A 26,981-nucleotide genomic window follows, 5' to 3' on the forward strand; every position below is an offset into this window, starting at 1 on the left:
ACATAATAACATGGTGACACTCCACATAACAACATGGTGACACTCCACATAACAACATGGTGACACTCCACATAACAACAACATGGTTACACTCCACATAATAACATGGTGACACTCCACATAACAACATGGTGACACTCCACATAACAACATGGTGACACTCCACATAATAACATGGTGACACTCCACATAATAACATGGTGACACTCCACATAACAACATGGTGACACTCCACATAACAACATGGTGACACTCCACATAACAACATGGTGACACTCCACATAATAACATGGTGACACTCCACATAATAATAACATGGTGACACTCCACATAATAACATGGTGACACTCCACATAACAACATGGTGACACTCCACATAACAACATAGTGACACTCCACATAATAACATGGTGACACTCCACATAACAACATGGTGACACTCCACATAATAACATAGTGACACTCCACATAACAACATGGTGACACTCCACATAACAACATGGTGACAACATGGTGACACTCCACATAATAACATAGTGACACTCCACATAACAACATGGTGACACTCCACATAATAACATGGTGACACTCCACATAATAACATGGTGACACTCCACATAATAACAACATAGTGACACTCCACATAATAACATGGTGACACTCCACATAATAACAACATGGTGACACTCCACATAATAACATGGTGACACTCCACATAACAACATGGTGACACTCCACATAACAACAACATAGTGACACTCCACATAATAACATGGTGACACTCCACATAATAACAACATGGTGACACTCCACATAATAACAACATGGTGACACTCCACATAATAACATGGTGACACTCCACATAATAACATGGTGACACTCCACATAACAACATGGTGACACTCCACATAACAACATGGTGACACTCCACATAACAACATGGTGACACTCCACATAATAACATGGTGACACTCCACATAATAACATGGTGACACTCCACATAATAACATGGTGACAACATGGTGACACTCCACATAATAACATAGTGACACTCCACATAATAACATGGTGACACTCCACATAATAACATAGTGACACTCCACATAATAACATGGTGACACTCCACATAATAACAACATAGTGACACTCCACATAATAACATAGTGACACTCCACATAATAACAACATGGTGACACTCCACATAATAACAACATGGTGACACTCCACATAACAACATGGTGACACTCCACATAATAACATGGTGACACTCCACATAACAACATGGTGACACTCCACATAATAACATGGTGACACTCCACATAACAACATGGCGACACTCCACATAACAACATGGTGACACTCCACATAACAACAACATGGTGACACTCCACATAACAACATGGTGACACTCCACATAATAACAACATGGTGACACTCCACATAACAACATGGTGACACTCCACATAATAACATGGTGACACTCCACATAATAACATGGTGACACTCCACATAACAACATGGTGACACTCCACATAATAACAACATGGTGACACTCCACATAATAACATGGTGACACTCCACATAATAACATGGTGACACTCCACATAATAACATGGTGACACTCCACATAACAACATAGTGACACTCCACATAATAACATGGTGACACTCCACATAATAACATGGTGACACTCCACATAATAACATGGTGACACTCCACATAATAACAACATGGTGACACTCCACATAATAACATAGTGACACTCCACATAACAACAACATGGTGACACTCCACATAACAACATGGTGACACTCCACATAACAACATGGTGACACTCCACATAATAACATAGTGACACTCCACATAATAACATGGTGACACTCCACATAATAACATGGTGACACTCCACATAACAACATGGTGACACTCCACATAACAACATGGTGACACTCCACATAATAACATAGTGACACTCCACATAACAACATGGTGACACTCCACATAATAAAATAGTGACACTCCACATAATAACATGGTGACACTCCACATAACAACATGGTGACACTCCACATAATAACATGGTGACACTCCACATAACAACATGGTGACACTCCACATAATAACAACATGGTGACACTCCACATAATAACATGGTGACACTCCACATAATAACATGGTGACACTCCACATAATAACATGGTGACACTCCACATAACAAAATAGTGACACTACACATAATAACATGGTGACACTCCACATAATAACATGGTGACACTCCACATAATAACATAGTGACACTCCACATAACAACATAGTGACACTCCACATAATAACATGGTGACACTCCACATAATAACATGGTGACACTCCACATAACAACATGGTGACACTCCACATAACAACATGGTGACACTCCACATAACAACATGGTGACACTCCACATAACAACATAGTGACACTCCACATAACAACATGGTGACACTCCACATAATAACATGGTGACACTCCACATAATAACATAGTGACACTCCACATAATAACATAGTGACACTCCACATAATAACAACATGGTGACACTCCACATAATAACATGGTGACACTCCACATAACAACATAGTGACACTCCACATAATAACATGGTGACACTCCACATAATAACAACATGGTGACACTCCACATAATAACATAGTGACACTCCACATAATAACAACATGGTGACACTCCACATAATAACATGGTGACACTCCACATAATAATAACATGGTGACACTCCACATAATAATAACATGGTGACACTCCACATAACAACATAGTGACACTCCACATAACAACATAGTGACACTGCACATAACAACATAGTGACACTCCACATAATAATAACATGGTGACACTCCACATAATAACATGGTGACACTCCACATAATAACAACATGGTGACACTCCACATAACAACATGGTGACACTCCACATAATAACAACATGGTGACACTCCACATAATAACATGGTGACACTCCACATAACAACATGGTGACACTCCACATAATAACATGGTGACACTCCACATAATAACATGGTGACACTCCACATAACAACATGGTGACACTCCACATAATAACAACATGGTGACACTCCACATAATAACATGGTGACACTCCACATAATAACATGGTGACACTCCACATAATAACATGGTGACACTCCACATAATAACATAGTGACACTCCACATAATAACATGGTGACAACATGGTGACACTCCACATAATAACATGGTGACAACATGGTGACACTCCACATAATAACATGGTGACACTCCACATAATAACATGGTGACACTCCACATAATAACATGGTGACACTCCACATAATAACATGGTGACACTCCACATAATAACATGGTGACACTCCACATAATAACATGGTGACACTCCACATAATAACATGGTGACACTCCACATAATAACATGGTGACACTCCACATAACAACAACATAGTGACACTCCACATAATAACATGGTGACACTACACATAATAACATGGTGACACTCCACATAATAACATGATGACACTCCACATAATAACATGGTGACACTCCACATAACAACAACATAGTGACACTCCACATAACAACATGGTGACACTCCACATAATAACATGGTGACACTCCACATAATAACAACATGGTGACACTCCACATAACAACATGGTGACACTCCACATAATAACATGGTGACACTCCACATAACAACATAGTGACACTCCACATAACAACATGGTGACACTCCACATAATAACATGGTGACACTCCACATAACAACATGGTGACACTCCACATAACAACATGGTGACACTCCACATAATAACATGGTGACACTCCACATAATAACATGGTGACACTCCACATAATAACATGGTGACACTCCACATAACAACATGGTGACACTCCACATAACAACATGGTGACACTCCACATAACAACATAGTGACACTCCACATAATAACATGGTGACACTCCACATAACAACATGGTGACACTCCACATAATAACATGTGACACTCCACATAACAACATGGTGACACTCCACATAACAACATGGTGACAACATGGTGACACTCCACATAATAACATAGTGACACTCCACATAACAACATGGTGACACTCCACATAATAACATGGTGACACTCCACATAATAACATGGTGACACTCCACATAATAACAACATAGTGACACTCCACATAATAACATGGTGACACTCCACATAATAACAACATGGTGGCACTCCACATAATAACATGGTGACACTCCACATAACAACATGGTGACACTCCACATAATAACAACATGGTGACACTCCACATAACAACATGGTGACACTCCACATAATAACATGGTGACAACATGGTGACACTCCACATAATAACATAGTGACACTCCACATAATAACATGGTGACACTCCACATAATAACATAGTGACACTCCACATAATAACATGGTGACACTCCACATAATAACAACATAGTGACACTCCACATAATAACATAGTGACACTCCACATAATAACATGGTGACACTCCACATGATAACATAGTGACACTCCACATAATAACATGGTGACACTCCACATAATAACATGGTGACACTCCACATAACAACATGGTGACACTCCACATAATAACATGGTGACACTCCACATAACAACATAGTGACACTCCACATAACAACATAGTGACACTCCACATAACAACATAGTGACACTCCACATAACAACATGGTGACACTCCACATAACAACATGGTGACACTCCACATAATAACATAGTGACACTCCACATAATAACAACATGGTGACACTCCACATAACAACATAGTGACACTCCACATAACAACATAGTGACACTCCACATAATAACATGGTGACACTCCACATAACAACATGGTGACACTCCACATAACAACATGGTGACACTCCACATAACAACATAGTGACACTCCACATAACAACATAGTGACACTCCACATAATAACAACATGGTGACACTCCACATAACAACATGGTGACACTCCACATAATAACATGGTGACACTCCACATAATAACATGGTGACACTCCACATAATAACATGGTGACACTCCACATAACAACATGGTGACACTCCACATAATAACATGGTGACACTCCACATAATAACATGGTGACACTCCACATAACATGGTGACACTCCACATAATAACAACATGGTGACACTCCACATAATAACATGGTGACAACATGGTGACACTCCACATAATAACATAGTGACACTCCACATAATAACATGGTGACACTCCACATAATAACATAGTGACACTCCACATAATAACATGGTGACACTCCACATAATAACAACATGGTGACACTCCACATAACAACATGGTGACACTCCACATAATAACAACATGGTGACACTCCACATAACAACATGGTGACACTCCACATAATAACATGGTGACACTCCACATAATAACATGGTGACACTCCACATAACAACATGGTGACACTCCACATAATAACAACATGGTGACACTCCACATAATAACATGGTGACACTCCACATAATAACAACATGGTGACACTCCACATAACAACATGGTGACACTCCACATAACAACATGGTGACACTCCACATAATAACAACATGGTGACACTCCACATAATAACATGGTGACACTCCACATAATAACATGGTGACACTCCACATAACAACATAGTGACACTCCACATAATAACATAGTGACACTCCACATAATAACATGGTGAGACTCCACATAATAACATGGTGACACTCCACATAATAACAACATGGTGACACTCCACATAATAACATAGTGACACTCCACATAACAACAACATGGTGACACTCCACATAATAACATGGTGACACTCCACATAACAACATGGTGACACTCCACATAATAACAACATGGTGACACTCCACATAATAACATGGTGACACTCCACATAATAACATGGTGACACTCCACATAACAATATAGTGACACTCCACATAATAACATGGTGACACTCCACATAATAACATGGTGACACTCCACATAACAACATGGTGACACTCCACATAACAACATGGTGACACTCCACATAATAACAACATGGTGACACTCCACATAATAACATGGTGACACTCCACATAACAACATAGTGACACTCCACATAACAACATAGTGACACTGCACATAACAACATAGTGACACTCCACATAATAATAACATGGTGACACTCCACATAATAACATGGTGACACTCCACATAATAACAACATGGTGACACTCCACATAACAACATGGTGACACTCCACATAATAACATGGTGACACTCCACATAATAACATAGTGACAACATGGTGACACTCCACATAACAACAACATGGTGACACTCCACATAATAACAACATGGTGACACTCCACATAACAACATGGTGACACTCCACATAATAACAACATGGTGACACTCCACATAACAACATGGTGACACTCCACATAACAACATGGTGACACTCCACATAACAACATGGTGACACTCCACATAATAACATGGTGACACTCCACATAATAACATAGTGTCAACATGGTGACACTCCACATAACAACAACATGGTGACACTCCACATAATAACAACATGGTGACACTCCACATAATAACATGGTGACACTCCACATAACAACATGGTGACACTCCACATAATAACAACATGGTGACACTCCACATAACAACATGGTGACACTCCACATAATAACATGGTGACACTCCACATAACAACATAGTGACACTCCACATAACAACATGGTGACAACATGGTGACACTCCACATAATAACATAGTGACACTCCACATAACAACATGGTGACACTCCACATAATAACATGGTGACAACATGGTGACACTCCACATAATAACATAGTGACACTCCACATAATAACATGGTGACACTCCACATAATAACATAGTGACACTCCACATAATAACATGGTGACACTCCACATAATAACAACATGGTGACACTCCACATAACAACATGGTGACACTCCACATAATAACAACATGGTGACACTCCACATAACAACATGGTGACACTCCACATAATAACATGGTGACACTCCACATAATAACATGGTGACACTCCACATAACAACATGGTGACACTCCACATAATAACAACATGGTGACACTCCACATAATAACATGGTGACACTCCACATAATAACAACATGGTGACACTCCACATAACAACATGGTGACACTCCACATAACAACATGGTGACACTCCACATAATAACAACATGGTGACACTCCACATAATAACATGGTGACACTCCACATAATAACATGGTGACACTCCACATAACAACATAGTGACACTCCACATAATAACATAGTGACACTCCACATAATAACATGGTGAGACTCCACATAATAACATGGTGACACTCCACATAATAACAACATGGTGACACTCCACATAATAACATAGTGACACTCCACATAACAACAACATGGTGACACTCCACATAATAACATGGTGACACTCCACATAACAACATGGTGACACTCCACATAATAACAACATGGTGACACTCCACATAATAACATGGTGACACTCCACATAATAACATGGTGACACTCCACATAACAATATAGTGACACTCCACATAATAACATGGTGACACTCCACATAATAACATGGTGACACTCCACATAACAACATGGTGACACTCCACATAACAACATGGTGACACTCCACATAATAACAACATGGTGACACTCCACATAATAACATGGTGACACTCCACATAACAACATAGTGACACTCCACATAACAACATAGTGACACTGCACATAACAACATAGTGACACTCCACATAATAATAACATGGTGACACTCCACATAATAACATGGTGACACTCCACATAATAACAACATGGTGACACTCCACATAACAACATGGTGACACTCCACATAATAACATGGTGACACTCCACATAATAACATAGTGACAACATGGTGACACTCCACATAACAACAACATGGTGACACTCCACATAATAACAACATGGTGACACTCCACATAACAACATGGTGACACTCCACATAATAACAACATGGTGACACTCCACATAACAACATGGTGACACTCCACATAACAACATGGTGACACTCCACATAACAACATGGTGACACTCCACATAATAACATGGTGACACTCCACATAATAACATAGTGTCAACATGGTGACACTCCACATAACAACAACATGGTGACACTCCACATAATAACAACATGGTGACACTCCACATAATAACATGGTGACACTCCACATAACAACATGGTGACACTCCACATAATAACAACATGGTGACACTCCACATAACAACATGGTGACACTCCACATAATAACATGGTGACACTCCACATAACAACATAGTGACACTCCACATAACAACATGGTGACAACATGGTGACACTCCACATAATAACATAGTGACACTCCACATAACAACATGGTGACACTCCACATAATAACATGGTGACACTCCACATAATAACATGGTGACACTCCACATAACAACATAGTGACACTCCACATAATAACAACATGGTGACACTCCACATAACAACATGGTGACACTCCACATAATAACAACATGGTGACACTCCACATAACAACAACATGGTGACACTCCACATAATAACATGGTGACACTCCACATAATAACATGGTGACACTCCACATAATAACATGGTGACACTCCACATAATAACAACATGGTGACACTCCACATAACAACATGGTGACACTCCACATAATAACATGGTGACACTCCACATAATAACATGGTGACACTCCACATAATAACATGGTGACACTCCACATAACAACATGGTGACACTCCACATAATAACATGGTGACACTCCACATAATAACATGGTGACACTCCACATAACAACATGGTGACACTCCACATAATAACAACATGGTGACACTCCACATAATAACATGGTGACAACATGGTGACACTCCACATAATAACATAGTGACACTCCACATAATAACATGGTGACACTCCACATAATAACATAGTGACACTCCACATAATAACATGGTGACACTCCACATAATAACAACATGGTGACACTCCACATAACAACATGGTCACACTCCACATAATAACAACATGGTGACACTCCACATAACAACATGGTGACACTCCACATAATAACATGGTGACACTCCACATAACAACATGGTGACACTCCACATAATAACAACATGGTGACACTCCACATAATAACATGGTGACACTCCACATAATAACAACATGGTGACACTCCACATAACAACATGGTGACACTCCACATAACAACATGGTGACACTCCACATAATAACAACATGGTGACACTCCACATAATAACATGGTGACACTCCACATAATAACATGGTGACACTCCACATAACAACATAGTGACACTCCACATAATAACATAGTGACACTCCACATAATAACATGGTGAGACTCCACATAATAACATGGTGACACTCCACATAATAACAACATGGTGACACTCCACATAATAACATAGTGACACTCCACATAACAACAACATGGTGACACTCCACATAATAACATGGTGACACTCCACATAACAACATGGTGACACTCCACATAATAACAACATGGTGACACTCCACATAATAACATGGTGACACTCCACATAATAACATGGTGACACTCCACATAATAACATGGTGACACTCCACATAACAACATAGTGACACTCCACATAATAACATGGTGACACTCCACATAATAACATGGTGACACTCCACATAATAACATAGTGACACTCCACATAACAATATAGTGACACTCCACATAATAACATGGTGACACTCCACATAATAACATGGTGACACTCCACATAACAACATGGTGACACTCCACATAACAACATGGTGACACTCCACATAATAACAACATGGTGACACTCCACTTAATAACATGGTGACACTCCACATAACAACATAGTGACACTCCACATAACAACATAGTGACACTGCACATAACAACATAGTGACACTCCACATAATAATAACATGGTGACACTCCACATAATAACATGGTGACACTCCACATAATAACAACATGGTGACACTCCACATAACAACATGGTGACACTCCACATAATAACATGGTGACACTCCACATAATAACATAGTGACAACATGGTGACACTCCACATAACAACAACATGGTGACACTCCACATAATAACAACATGGTGACACTCCACATAACAACATGGTGACACTCCACATAATAACAACATGGTGACACTCCACATAACAACATGGTGACACTCCACATAACAACATGGTGACACTCCACATAACAACATGGTGACACTCCACATAATAACATGGTGACACTCCACATAATAACATAGTGACAACATGGTGACACTCCACATAACAACAACATGGTGACACTCCACATAATAACAACATGGTGACACTCCACATAATAACATGGGGACACTCCACATAACAACATGGTGACACTCCACATAATAACAACATGGTGACACTCCACATAACAACATGGTGACACTCCACATAATAACATGGTGACACTCCACATAACAACATAGTGACACTCCACATAACAACATGGTGACAACATGGTGACACTCCACATAATAACATAGTGACACTCCACATAACAACATGGTGACACTCCACATAATAACATGGTGACACTCCACATAATAACATGGTGACACTCCACATAACAACATAGTGACACTCCACATAACAACATAGTGACACTCCACATAATAACAACATGGTGACACTCCACATAATAACAACATGGTGACACTCCACATAATAACAACATGGTGACACTCCACATAATAACATGGTGACACTCCACATAATAACATGGTGACACTCCACATAATAACATGGTGACACTCCACATAATAAAAACATAGTGACACTCCACATAACAACATGGTGACACTCCACATAATAACATGGTGACACTCCACATAATAACAACATGGTGACACTCCACATAATAACAACATGGTGACACTCCACATAATAACATGGTGACACTCCACATAATAACATGGTGACACTCCACATAATAACATGGTGACACTCCACATAATAAAAACATAGTGACACTCCACATAATAACATGGTGACACTCCACATAATAACAACATGGTGACACTCCACATAACAACATAGTGACACTCCACATAATAACATGGTGACACTCCACATAACAACATAGTGACACTCCACATAATAACATGGTGACACTCCACATAACAACATGGTGACACTCCACATAATAACATAGTGACACTCCACATAATAACATGGTGACACTCCACATAATAACATAGTGACACTCCACATAATAACATGGTGACACTCCACATAATAACAACATAGTGACACTCCACATAATAACATAGTGACACTCCACATAATAACATGGTGACACTCCACATAATAACAACATGGTGACACTCCACATAACAACATGGTGACACTCCACATAATAACATGGTGACACTCCACATAACAACATGGTGACACTCCACATAATAACATGGTGACACTCCACATAACAACATGGTGACACTCCACATAACAACATGGTGACACTCCACATAACAACAACATGGTGACACTCCACATAACAACATGGTGACACTCCACATAATAACAACATGGTGACACTCCACATAACAACACAGTGACACTCCACATAATAACATGGTGACACTCCACATAACAACATGGTGACACTCCACATAATAACAACATGGTGACACTCCACATAATAACATGGTGACACTCCACATAATAACATGGTGACACTCCACATAATAACATGGTGACACTCCACATAACAACATAGTGACACTCCACATAATAACATGGTGACACTCCACATAACAACATAGTGACACTCCACATAATAACATGGTGACACTCCACATAATAACATGGTGACACTCCACATAATAACAACATAGTGACACTCCACATAATAACATGGTGACACTCCACATAATAACAACATGGTGACACTCCACATAATAACATAGTGACACTCCACATAATAACATGGTGACACTCCACATAATAACATAGTGACACTCCACATAATAACATGGTGACACTCCACATAATAACAACATGGTGACACTCCACATAACAACATGGTGACACTCCACATAATAACAACATGGTGACACTCCACATAACAACATGGTGACACTCCACATAATAACATGGTGACACTCCACATAATAACATGGTGACACTCCACATAACAACATGGTGACACTCCACATAATAACAACATGGTGACACTCCACATAATAACATGGTGACACTCCACATAATAACAACATGGTGACACTCCACATAACAACATGGTGACACTCCACATAACAACATGGTGACACTCCACATAATAACAACATGGTGACACTCCACATAATAACATGGTGACACTCCACATAATAACATGGTGACACTCCACATAACAACATAGTGACACTCCACATAATAACATAGTGACACTCCACATAATAACATGGTGAGACTCCACATAATAACATGGTGACACTCCACATAATAACAACATGGTGACACTCCACATAATAACATAGTGACACTCCACATAACAACAACATGGTGACACTCCACATAATAACATGGTGACACTCCACATAACAACATGGTGACACTCCACATAATAACAACATGGTGACACTCCACATAATAACATGGTGACACTCCACATAATAACATGGTGACACTCCACATAATAACATAGTGACACTCCACATAACAATATAGTGACACTCCACATAATAACATGGTGACACTCCACATAATAACATGGTGACACTCCACATAACAACATGGTGACACTCCACATAACAACATGGTGACACTCCACATAATAACAACATGGTGACACTCCACATAATAACATGGTGACACTCCACATAACAACATAGTGACACTCCACATAACAACATAGTTACACTGCACATAACAACATAGTGACACTCCACATAATAATAACATGGTGACACTCCACATAATAACATGGTGACACTCCACATAATAACAACATGGTGACACTCCACATAACAACATGGTGACACTCCACATAATAACATGGTGACACTCCACATAATAACATAGTGACAACATGGTGACACTCCACATAACAACAACATGGTGACACTCCACATAATAACAACATGGTGACACTCCACATAACAACATGGTGACACTCCACATAATAACAACATGGTGACACTCCACATAACAACATGGTGACACTCCACATAACAACATGGTGACACTCCACATAATAACAACATGGTGACACTCCACATAATAACATGGTGACACTCCACATAATAACATAGTGACAACATGGTGACACTCCACATAACAACAACATGGTGACACTCCACATAATAACAACATGGTGACACTCCACATAATAACATGGTGACACTCCACATAACAACATGGTGACACTCCACATAATAACAACATGGTGACACTCCACATAACAACATGGTGACACTCCACATAATAACATGGTGACACTCCACATAACAACATAGTGACACTCCACATAACAACATGGTGACAACATGGTGACACTCCACATAATAACATAGTGACACTCCACATAACAACATGGTGACACTCCACATAATAACATGGTGACACTCCACATAATAACATGGTGACACTCCACATAACAACATAGTGACACTCCACATAATAACAACATGGTGACACTCCACATAACAACATGGTGACACTCCACATAATAACAACATGGTGACACTCCACATAATAACAACATGGTGACACTCCACATAATAACATGGTGACACTCCACATAATAACATGGTGACACTCCACATAATAACATGGTGACACTCCACATAATAAAAACATAGTGACACTCCACATAACAACATGGTGACACTCCACATAATAACATGGTGACACTCCACATAATAACAACATGGTGACACTCCACATAATAACAACATGGTGACACTCCACATAATAACATGGTGACACTCCACATAATAACATGGTGACACTCCACATAATAACATGGTGACACTCCACATAACAACATGGTGACACTCCACATAATAACATGGTGACACTCCACATAATAACATGGTGACACTCCACATAACAACATAGTGACACTCCACATAATAACATGGTGACACTCCACATAACAACATAGTGACACTCCACATAATAACATGGTGACACTCCACATAATAACATGGTGACAACATGGTGACACTCCACATAATAACATAGTGACACTCCACATAATAACATGGTGACACTCCACATAATAACATAGTGACACTCCACATAATAACATGGTGACACTCCACATAATAACAACATAGTGACACTCCACATAATAACATAGTGACACTCCACATAATAACATGGTGACACTCCACATAATAACAACATGGTGACACTCCACATAACAACATGGTGACACTCTACATAATAACATGGTGACACTCCACATAACAACATGGTGACACTCCACATAATAACATGGTGACACTCCACATAACAACATGGTGACACTCCACATAACAACATGGTGACACTCCACATAACAACATGGTGACACTCCACATAATAACAACATGGTGACACTCCACATAACAACATAGTGACACTCCACATAATAACATGGTGACACTCCACATAACAACATGGTGACACTCCACATAATAACAACATGGTGACACTCCACATAATAACATGGTGACACTCCACATAATAACATGGTGACACTCCACATAATAACATGGTGACACTCCACATAACAACATAGTGACACTCCACATAATAACATGGTGACACTCCACATAATAACATGGTGACACTCCACATAACAACATAGTGACACTCCACATAATAACATGGTGACACTCCACATAATAACATGGTGACACTCCACATAATAACAACATGGTGACACTCCACATAACAACATAGTGACACTCCACATAATAACATGGTGACACTCCACATAATAACATGGTGACAACATGGTGACACTCCACATAATAACATAGTGACACTCCACATAATAACATGGTGACACTCCACATAATAACATAGTGACACTCCACATAATAACATGGTGACACTCCACATAATAACAACATAGTGACACTCCACATAATAACATAGTGACACTCCACATAATAACATGGTGACACCCCACATAATAACATAGTGACACTCCACATAATAACATGGTGACACTCCACATAATAACATGGTGACACTCCACATAACAACATGGTGACACTCCACATAATAACATGGTGACACTCCACATAACAACATGGTGACACTCCACATAACAACATGGTGACACTCCACATAATAACATAGTGACACTCCACATAATAACAACATGGTGACACTCCACATAACAACATAGTGACACTCCACATAACAACATAGTGACACTCCACATAATAACATGGTGACACTCCACATAACAACATGGTGACACTCCACATAACAACATGGTGACACTCCACATAACAACATAGTGACACTCCACATAACAACATAGTGACACTCCACATAATAACAACATGGTGACACTCCACATAACAACACGGTGACACTCCACATAATAACATGGTGACACTCCACATAATAACATGGTGACACTCCACATAATAACATGGTGACACTCCACATAACAACATGGTGACACTCCACATAATAACATGGTGACACTCCACATAATAACATGGTGACACTCCACATAACAACATGGTGACACTCCACATAATAACAACATGGTGACACTCCACATAATAACATGGTGACAACATGGTGACACTCCACATAATAACATAGTGACACTCCACATAATAACATGGTGACACTCCACATAATAACATAGTGACACTCCACATAATAACATGGTGACACTCCACATAATAACAACATGGTGACACTCCACATAACAACATGGTGACACTCCACATAATAACAACATGGTGACACTCCACATAACAACATGGTGACACTCCACATAATAACATGGTGACACTCCACATAATAACATGGTGACACTCCACATAACAACATGGTGACACTCCACATAATAACAACATGGTGACACTCCACATAATAACATGGTGACACTCCACATAATAACAACATGGTGACACTCCACATAACAACATGGTGACACTCCACATAACAACATGGTGACACTCCACATAATAACAACATGGTGACACTCCACATAATAACATGGTGACACTCCACATAATAACATGGTGACACTCCACATAACAACATAGTGACACTCCACATAATAACATAGTGACACTCCACATAATAACATGGTGAGACTCCACATAATAACATGGTGACACTCCACATAATAACAACATGGTGACACTCCACATAATAACATAGTGACACTCCACATAACAACAACATGGTGACACTCCACATAATAACATGGTGACACTCCACATAACAACATGGTGACACTCCACATAATAACAACATGGTGACACTCCACATAATAACATGGTGACACTCCACATAATAACATGGTGACACTCCACATAATAACATGGTGACACTCCACATAACAACATAGTGACACTCCACATAATAACATGGTGACACTCCACATAATAACATGGTGACACTCCACATAATAACATAGTGACACTCCACATAACAATATAGTGACACTCCACATAATAACATGGTGACACTCCACATAATAACATGGTGACACTCCACATAACAACATGGTGACACTCCACATAACAACATGGTGACACTCCACATAATAACAACATGGTGACACTCCACATAATAACATGGTGACACTCCACATAACAACATAGTGACACTCCACATAACAACATAGTGACACTGCACATAACAACATAGTGACACTCCACATAATAATAACATGGTGACACTCCACATAATAACATGGTGACACTCCACATAATAACAACATGGTGACACTCCACATAACAACATGGTGACACTCCACATAATAACATGGTGACACTCCACATAATAACATAGTGACAACATGGTGACACTCCACATAACAACAACATGGTGACACTCCACATAATAACAACATGGTGACACTCCACATAACAACATGGTGACACTCCACATAACAACATGGTGACACTCCACATAACAACATGGTGACACTCCACATAATAACATGGTGACACTCCACATAATAACATAGTGACAACATGGTGACACTCCACATAATAACAACATGGTGACACTCCACATAATAACATGGTGACACTCCACATAATAACATAGTGACAACATGGTGACACTCCACATAACAACAACATGGTGACACTCCACATAATAATAACATGGTGACACTCCACATAATAACATGGTGACACTCCACATAATAACAACATGGTGACACTCCACATAATAACATGGTGACACTCCACATAACAACATGGTGACACTCCACATAACAACATAGTGACACTCCACATAACAATAACATGGTGACACTCCACATAACAACAACATAGTGACACTCCACATAATAACATGGTGACACTCCACATAATAACATGGTGACACTCCACATAACAACATGGTGACACTCCACATAATAACATGGTGACACTCCACATAGTGACACTCCACATAATAACAACATGGTGACACTCCACATAATAACATGGTGACACTCCACATAATAACATGGTGACACTCCACATAGCAACAACATAGTGACACTCCACATAATAACATGGTGACACTCCACATAACAACATGGTGACACTCCACATAATAACATGGTGACACTCCACATAGTGACACTCCACATAATAACAACATGGTGACACTCCACATAATAACATGGTGAAACTCCACATAATAACATGGTGACACTCCACATAATAACATGGTGACACTCCACATAATAACAACATGGTGACACTCCACATAATAACATGGTGACACTCCACATAACAACAACATGGTGACACTCCACATAATAACATGGTGACACTCCGCATAACAACATGGTGACACTCCACATAATAACATGGTGACACTCCACATAACAACATGGTGACACTCCACATAACAACATGGTGACACTCCACATAACAACATGGTGACACTCCACATAACAACATGGTGACACTCCACATAATAACATGGTGACACTCCACATAATAATAACATGGTGACACTCCACATAACAACAACATGGTGACACTCCACATAATAACATGGTGACACTCCACATAATAACAACATGGTGACACTCCACATAACAACATAGTGACACTCCACATAACAACATGGTGACACTCCACATAACAACATGGTGACACTCCACATAACAACATGGTGACACTCCACATAACAACATGGTGACACTCCACATAACAACATGGTGACACTCCACATAATAACATGGTGACACTCCACATAACAACATGGTGACACTCCACATAATAACATAGTGACACTCCACATAACAACATGGTGACACTCCACATAACAACATGGTGACAACATGGTGACACTCCACATGATAACATAGTGACACTCCACATAACAACATGGTGACACTCCACATAATAACATGGTGACACTCCACATAATAACATGGTGACACTCCACATAATAACAACATAGTGACACTCCACATAATAACATGGTGACACTCCACATAATAACAACATGGTGACACTCCACATAACAACATAGTGACACTCCACATAATAACATGGTGACACTCCACATAACAACAACATAGTGACACTCCACATAATAACATGGTGACACTCCACATAATAACATGGTGACACTCCACATAATAACATGATGACACTCCACATAATAACATGGTGACACTCCACATAACAACAACATAGTGACACTCCACATAACAACATGGTGACACTCCACATAATAACAACATAGTGACACTCCACATAACAACATAGTGACACTCCACATAACAACATGGTGACACTCCACATAACAACATGGTGACACTCCACATAATAACAACATAGTGACACTCCACATAACAACAACATGGTGACACTCCACATAATAACATGGTGACACTCCACATAATAACATGGTGACACTCCACATAACAACATGGTGACACTCCACATAATAACATAGTGACACTCCACATAACAACATGGTGACACTCCACATAATAACAACATGGTGACACTCCACATAATAACATAGTGACACTCCACATAATAACATGGTGACACTCCACATAACAACATGGTGACACTCCACATAATAACATGGTGACACTCCACATAATAACATAGTGACACTCCACATAACAACATGGTGACACTCCACATAACAACATAGTGACACTCCACATAACAACATGGTGACACTCCACATAACAACATAGTGACACTCCACATAACAACATGGTGACACTCCACATAATAACATAGTGACACTCCACATAACAACATGGTGACACTCCACATAATAACAACATGGTGACACTCCACATAATAACATAGTGACACTCCACATAACAACATAGTGACACTCCACATAATAACATGGTGACACTCCACATAACAACATGGTGACACTCCACATAACAACATGGTGACACTCCACATAATAATAACAATATCAACATCCTATCAGTATAACTCCTAACCCAGCAACTCTTCTCTGCTCCAGATCGCTATATCAACATCCTATCAGTATAACTCCTAACCCAGCAACTCTTCTCCAGATCGCTATATCAACATCCTATCAGTATAACCCCTAACCCAGCAACTCTTCTCCAGATCGCTATATCAACATCCTATCAGTATAACTCCTAACCCAGCAACTCTTCTCCAGATCGCTATAACAACATCCTATCAGTATAACTCCTAACCCAGCAACTCTTCTCCAGATCGCTATATCAACATCCTATCAGTATAACTCCTAACCCAGCAACTCTTCTCCAGATCGCTATATCAACATCCTATCAGTATAACTCCTAACCCAGCAACTCTTCTCTGCTCCAGATCGCTATATCAACATCCTATCAGTATAACTCCTAACCCAGCAACTCTTCTCCAGATCGCTATAACAACATCCTATCAGTATAACTCCTAACCCAGCAACTCTTCTCCAGATCGCTATATCAACATCCTATCAGTATACCTCCTAACCCAGCAACTCTTCTCCAGATCGCTATATCAACATCCTATCAGTATACCTCCTAACCCAGCAACTCTTCTCTTCTCCAGATCGCTATATCAACATCCTATCAGTATAACCCCTAACCCAGCAACTCTTCTCCAGATCGCTATATCAACATCCTATCAGTATACCCCCTAACCCAGCAACTCTTCTCTGCTACAGATCGCTATATCAACATCCTATCAGTATAACTCCTAACCCAGCAACTCTTCTCCAGATCGCTATATCAACATCCTATCAGTATAACTCCTAACCCAGCAACTCTTCTCCAGATCGCTATAACAACATCCTATCAGTATAACTCCTAACCCAGCAACTCTTCTCTGCTCCAGATCGCTATATCAACATCCTATCAGTATACCCCCTAACCCAGCAACTCTTCTCCAGATCGCTATATCAACATCCTATCAGTATAACTCCTAACCCAGCAACTCTTCTCCAGATCGCTATAACAACATCCTATCAGTATAACTCCTAACCCAGCAACTCTTCTCCAGATCGCTATAACAACATCCTATCAGTATAACTCCTAACCCAGCAACTCTTCTCCAGATCGCTATATCAACATCCTATCAGTATAACCCCTAACCCAGCAACTCTTCTCCAGATCGCTATATCAACATCCTATCAGTATAACTCCTAACCCAGCAACTCTTCTCCAGATCGCTATATCAACATCCTATCAGTATAACTCCTAACCCAGCAACTCTTCTCCAGATCGCTATAACAACATCCTATCAGTATAACTCCTAACCCAGCAACTCTTCTCCAGATCGCTATATCAACATCCTATCAGTATGCCCCCTAACCCAGCAACTCTTCTCCATATCGCTATATCAACATCCTATCAGTATAACTCCTAACCCAGCAACTCTTCTCCAGATCGCTATAACAACATCCTATCAGTATAACTCCTAACCCAGCAACTCTTCTCCAGATCGCTATATCAACATCCTATCAGTATAACTCCTAACCCAGCAACTCTTCTCCAGATCGCTATATCAACATCCTATCAGTATACCTCCTAACCCAGCAACTCTTCTCCAGATCGCTATATCAACATCCTATCAGTATAACTCCTAACCCAGCAACTCTTCTCCAGATCGCTATATCAACATCCTATCAGTATAACTCCTAACCCAGCAACTCTTCTCCAGATCGCTATAACAACATCCTATCAGTATAACTCATAACCCAGCAACTCTTCTCCATATCGCTATAACAACATCCTATCAGTATAACTCCTAACCCAGCAACTCTTCTCTGCTCCAGATCGCTATAACAACATCCTATCAGTATAACTCCTAACCCAGCAACTCTTCTCTTCTCCATATCGCTATAACAACATCCTATCAGTATAACTCCTAACCCAGCAACTCTTCTCCATATCGCTATAACAACATCCTATCAGTATACCCCCTAACCCAGCAACTCTTCTCCAGATCGCTATAACAACATCCTATCAGTATACCCCCTAACCCAGCAACTCTTCTCTGCTACAGATTGCTAAATTGCGACAGCAACTCCAGCGTAGTAAGCGCAGCAGCCGTCACCGCCGGGACAAGGACCGCAAGTCCCCCTTCAACGGGAGTCATGCTGCCATCATCCAGTCACAGGTACCCTACCCTGAGCCTCATTCTATCTACTCCTTCCCCTAACCCCCATTATCCAGTCACAGGTACCCTACCCTGAGCCTCATTCTATCTACTCCTTCCCCTAACCCCCATCATCCAGTCACAGGTACCCTACCCTGAGCCTCATTCTATCTACTCCTTCCCCTAACCCCCATCATCCAGTCACAGGTACCCTACCCTGAGCCTCATTCTATCTACTCCTTCCCCTAACCTCATCATCCAGTCACAGGTACCCTACCCTGAGCCTCATTCTATCTACTCCTTCCCCTAACCCCATCATCCAGTCACAGGTACCCTACCCTGAGCCTCATTCTATCTACTCCTTCCCCTAACCCCATCATCCAGTCACAGGTACCCTACCCTGAGCCTCATTCTATCTACTCCTTCCCCTAACCCCATCATCCAGTCACAGGTACCCTACCCTGAGCCTCATTCTATCTACTCCTTCCCCTAACCCCCATCATCCAGTCACAGGTACCCTACCCTGAGCCTCATTCTATCTACTCCTTCCCCTAACCCCATCATCCAGTCACAGGTACCCTACCCTGAGCCTCATTCTATCTACTCCTTCCCCTAACCCCATCATCCAGTCACAGGTACCCTACCCTGAGCCTCATTCTATCTACTCCTTCCCCTAACCCCCATCATCCAGTCACAGGTACCCTACCCTGAGCCTCATTCTATCTACTCCTTCCCCTAACCTCATCATCCAGTCACAGGTACCCTACCCTGAGCCTCATTCTATCTACTCCTTCCCCTAACCCCATCATCCAGTCACAGGTACCCTACCCTGAGCCTCATTCTATCTACTCCTTCCCCTAACCCCCATCTCTAAGGGATAACCCTAACCCCCATCTCTAAGGGATAACCCTAACCCCCATCTCTAAGGGTTAACCCTAACCCCCATCTCTAAGGGTTAACCCTAACCCCCATCTCTAAGGGTTAACTCTAACCCCCATCTCTAAGGGTTAACCCTAACCCCATCTCTAAGGGTTAACCCCATCCCCATCTCTAAGGGTTAACCCTAACCCCATCTCTAAGGGTTAACACTAACCCCATCTCTAAGGGTTAACCCTAACCCCATCTCTAAGGGTTAACCCCATCCCCATCTCTAAGGGTTAACCCTAACCCCCATCTCTAAGGGTTAACCCCATCCCCATCTCTAAGGGATAACCCTAACCCCCATCTCTAAGGGTTAACCCTAACCCCCATCTCTAAGGGTTAACCCTAACCCCCATCTCTAAGGGTTAACTCTAACCCCCATCTCTAAGGGTTAACCCTAACCCCATCTCTAAGGGTTAACCCCATCCCCATCTCTAAGGGTTAACCCTAACCCCATCTCTAAGGGTTAACACTAACCCCATCTCTAAGGGTTAACCCTAACCCCATCAATAAGGGTTAACCCCATCCCCATCTCTAAGGGTTAACCCTAACCCCCATCTCTAAGGGTTAACCCCATCCCCATCTCTAAGGGTTAACCCTAACCCCATCTTTAAGGGTTAACCCTAACCCCATCTCTAAGGGTTAACCCCATCCCCATCTCTAAGGGTTAACCCTAACCCCATCTCTAAGGGTTAACCCTAACCCCATCTCTAAGGGTTAACCCCATCCCCATCTCTAAGGGTTAACCCTAACCCCATCTCTAAGGGTTAACCCTAACCCCATCTCTAAGGGTTAACTCTAACCCCATCTCTAAGGGTTAACTCTAACCCCATCTCTAAGGGTTAACCCTAACCCCCATCTCTAAGGGTTAACTCTAACCCCCATCTCTAAGGGTTAACCCCATCCCCATCTCTAAGGGTTAACCCTAACCCCATCTCTAAGGGTTAACCCTAACTCCATCTCTAAGGGTTAACTCTAACCCCATCTCTAAGGGTCATAAGGGTTAACCCCAACCCCCATCTCTAAGGGTTAACCCTAACCCCCATCTCTAAGGGTTAACCCCATCCCCATCTCTAAGAGTTAACCCTAACCCCATCTCTAAGGGTTAACTCTAACCCCATCTCTAAGGGTTAACCCTAACCCCATCTCTAAGGGTTAACCCTAACCCCATCTCTAAGGGTTAACTCTAACCCCATCTCTAAGGGTTAACCCTAACCCCATCTCTAAGGGTTAACCCTAACCCCATCTCTAAGGGTTAACTCTAACCCCATCTCTAAGGGTTAACCCTAACCCCATCTCTATGGGTTAACACTAACCTCATCTCTAAGGGTTAACCCTAACACCATCTCTAAGGGTTAACTCTAACCCCTGTCTGTAAGGCCCAGATGCCCAATAAGACCACCTCTAAGGGTTAACTCTAACCCCTGTCTGTAAGGCCCAGATGCCCAATAAGACCACCTCTAAGGGTTAACTCTAACCCCTGTCTGTAAGGCCCAGATCCCCAATAACACCATCTCTAAGGGTTAACTCTAACCCCTGTCTGTAAGGCCCAGATGCCCAATAACACCATCTCTAAGGGTTAACTCTAACCCCTGTCTGTAAGGCCCAGATGCCCAATAAGACCACCTCTAAGGGTTAACCCCCATCTCTAAGGGTTAACTCTAACCCCTGTCTGTAAGGCCCAGATGCCCAATAAGACCATCTCTAAGGGTTAACTCTAACCCCATCTCTAAGGGTTAACCCTAACCCCATCTCTAAGGGTTAACTCTAACCCCTGTCTGTAAGGCCCAGATGCCCAATAAGACCACCTCTAAGGGTTAACTCTAACCCCTGTCTGTAAGGCCCAGATGCCCAATAACACCATCTCTAAGGGTTAACTCTAACCCCTGTCTGTAAGGCCCAGATGCCCAATAAGACCACCTCTAAGGGTTAACCCCCATCTCTAAGGGTTAACTCTAACCCCTGTCTGTAAGGCCCAGATGCCCAATAACACCATCTCTAAGGGTTAACTCTAACCCCTGTCTGTAAGGCCCAGATGCCCAATAACACCATCTCTAAGGGTTAACTCTACCACTAACCCCTGTCTGTAAGGCCCAGATGCCCAATAACTCCATCTCTAAGGGTTAACTCTAACCCCTGTCTGTAAGGCCCAGATGCCCAATAACACCATCTCTAAGGGTTAACTCTAACCCTGTCTGTAAGGCCCAGATGCCCAATAACACCATCTCTAAGGGTTAACTCTAACCCCTGTCTGTAAGGCCCAGATGCCCAATAACACCATCTCTAAGGGTTAACTCTAACCCCTGTCTGTAAGGCCCAGATCCCCAATAAGACCACCTCTAAGGGTTAACTCTAACCCCTGTCTGTAAGGCCCAGATGCCCAATAAGACCACCTCTAAGGGTTAACTCTAACCCCTGTCTGTAAGGCCCAGATCCCCAATAACACCATCTCTAAGGGTTAACTCTAACCCCTGTCTGTAAGGCCCAGATCCCCAATAACACCATCTCTAAGGGTTAACTCTACCACTAACCCCTGTCTGTAAGGCCCAGATGCCCAATAAGACCACCTCTAAGGGTTAACCCCCATCTCTAAGGGTTAACTCTAACCCCTGTCTGTAAGGCCCAGATGCCCAATAAGACCATCTCTAAGGGTTAACTCTAACCCCTGTCTGTAAGGCCCAGATCCCCAATAACACCATCTCTAAGGGTTAACTCTAACCCCATCTCTAAGGGTTAACTCTAACCCCTGTCTGTAAGGCCCAGATGCCCAATAACACCATTTCTAAGGGTTAACTCTAACCCCTGTCTGTAAGGCCCAGATGCCCAATAACTCCATCTCTAAGGGTTAACTCTAACCCCTGTCTGTAAGGCCCAGATGCCCAATAACTCCATCTCTAAGGGTTAACTCTAACCCCATCTCTAAGGGTTAACTCTAACCCCATCTCTAAGGGTTAACTCTAACCCCATCTCTAAGGGTTAACTCTAACCCCATCTCTAAGGGTTAACTCTAACCCCATCTCTAAGGGTTAACTCTAACCCCATCTCTAAGGGTTAACTCTAACCCCATCTCTAAGGGTTAACTCTAACCCCTGTCTGTAAGGCCCAGATGCCCAATAAGACCATCTCTAAGGGTTAACTCTAACCCCTGTCTGTAAGGCCCAGATCCCCAATAAGACCACCTCTAAGGGTTAACCCCCATCTCTAAGGGTTAACTCTAACCCCTGTCTGTAAGGCCCAGTTGCCCAATAACACCATCTCTAAGGGTTAACTCTAACCCCTGTCTGTAAGGCCCAGTTGCCCAATAACTCCATCTCTAAGGGTTAACTCTAACCCCTGTCTGTAAGGCCCAGTTGCCCAATAACACCATCTCTAAGGGTTAACTCTAACCCCTGTCTGTAAGGCCCAGATGCCCAATAACACCATCTCTAAGGGTTAACTCTAACCCCTGTCTGTAAGGCCCAGATCCCCAATAACACCATCTCTAAGGGTTAACTCTAACCCCTGTCTGTAAGGCCCAGATGCCCAATAAGACCACCTCTAAGGGTTAACTCTAACCCCTGTCTGTAAGGCCCAGATGCCCAATAAGACCACCTCTAAGGGTTAACTCTAACCCCATCTCTAAGGGTTAACCCCCATCTCTAAGGGTTAACTCTAACCCCTGTCTGTAAGGCCCAGATCTCCAATAACCCCATCTCTAAGGGTTAACTCTAACCCCTGTCTGTAAGGCCCAGATGCCCAATAAGACCACCTCTAAGGGTTAACCCCCATCTCTAAGGGTTAACTCTAACCCCTGTCTGTAAGGCCCAGATGCCCAATAAGACCATCCTGATCGCCAAGCCGACGGCGCCGCGCTTCCGGAACAGTGTGGAAGGTCTCAACCAGGAGATTGAACGCATCATCATCCGTGACACGCCACAACTACGAGATGAGGTCATTATTGTGAGTCCTTGATCTTGTTAACACACACACACACTGCCACACACACACTGCCACACACACACACACACGCACTGCCACACACACACAC

The 26,981-nt window shown here is 41.7% G+C and overlaps 1 protein-coding gene across 5 annotated transcripts in view; it reads left to right on the plus strand.

Annotated features, from left to right (window-relative positions):
- LOC129843354 (protein FAM117B-like) overlaps positions 1-26,981 on the plus strand; it is a 73,782-nt gene that overhangs the window by 33,146 nt on the left and 13,655 nt on the right. For 4 of the 5 annotated variants that reach the window (XR_008757815.1, XR_008757814.1, XR_008757816.1 and 1 more), the window contains exons 4-5: positions 21,941-22,054; positions 26,756-26,893. Coding sequence is in view for 2 of the 5 variants with exons in the window: in XM_055912051.1 (XP_055768026.1) it covers positions 21,941-22,054; positions 26,756-26,893 (252 nt within the window). In the remaining 3 variants the exon portion in view is untranslated. The remainder of the gene's footprint in view (positions 1-21,940; positions 22,055-26,755; positions 26,894-26,981) is intronic. The other variant, XM_055912052.1, reaches the window with a different exon arrangement.

Source organism: Salvelinus fontinalis, unplaced genomic scaffold (assembly GCF_029448725.1).
Source record: "Salvelinus fontinalis isolate EN_2023a unplaced genomic scaffold, ASM2944872v1 scaffold_0124, whole genome shotgun sequence".
In the NCBI taxonomy this organism is placed as follows: Eukaryota; Metazoa; Chordata; class Actinopteri; order Salmoniformes; family Salmonidae; genus Salvelinus; species Salvelinus fontinalis.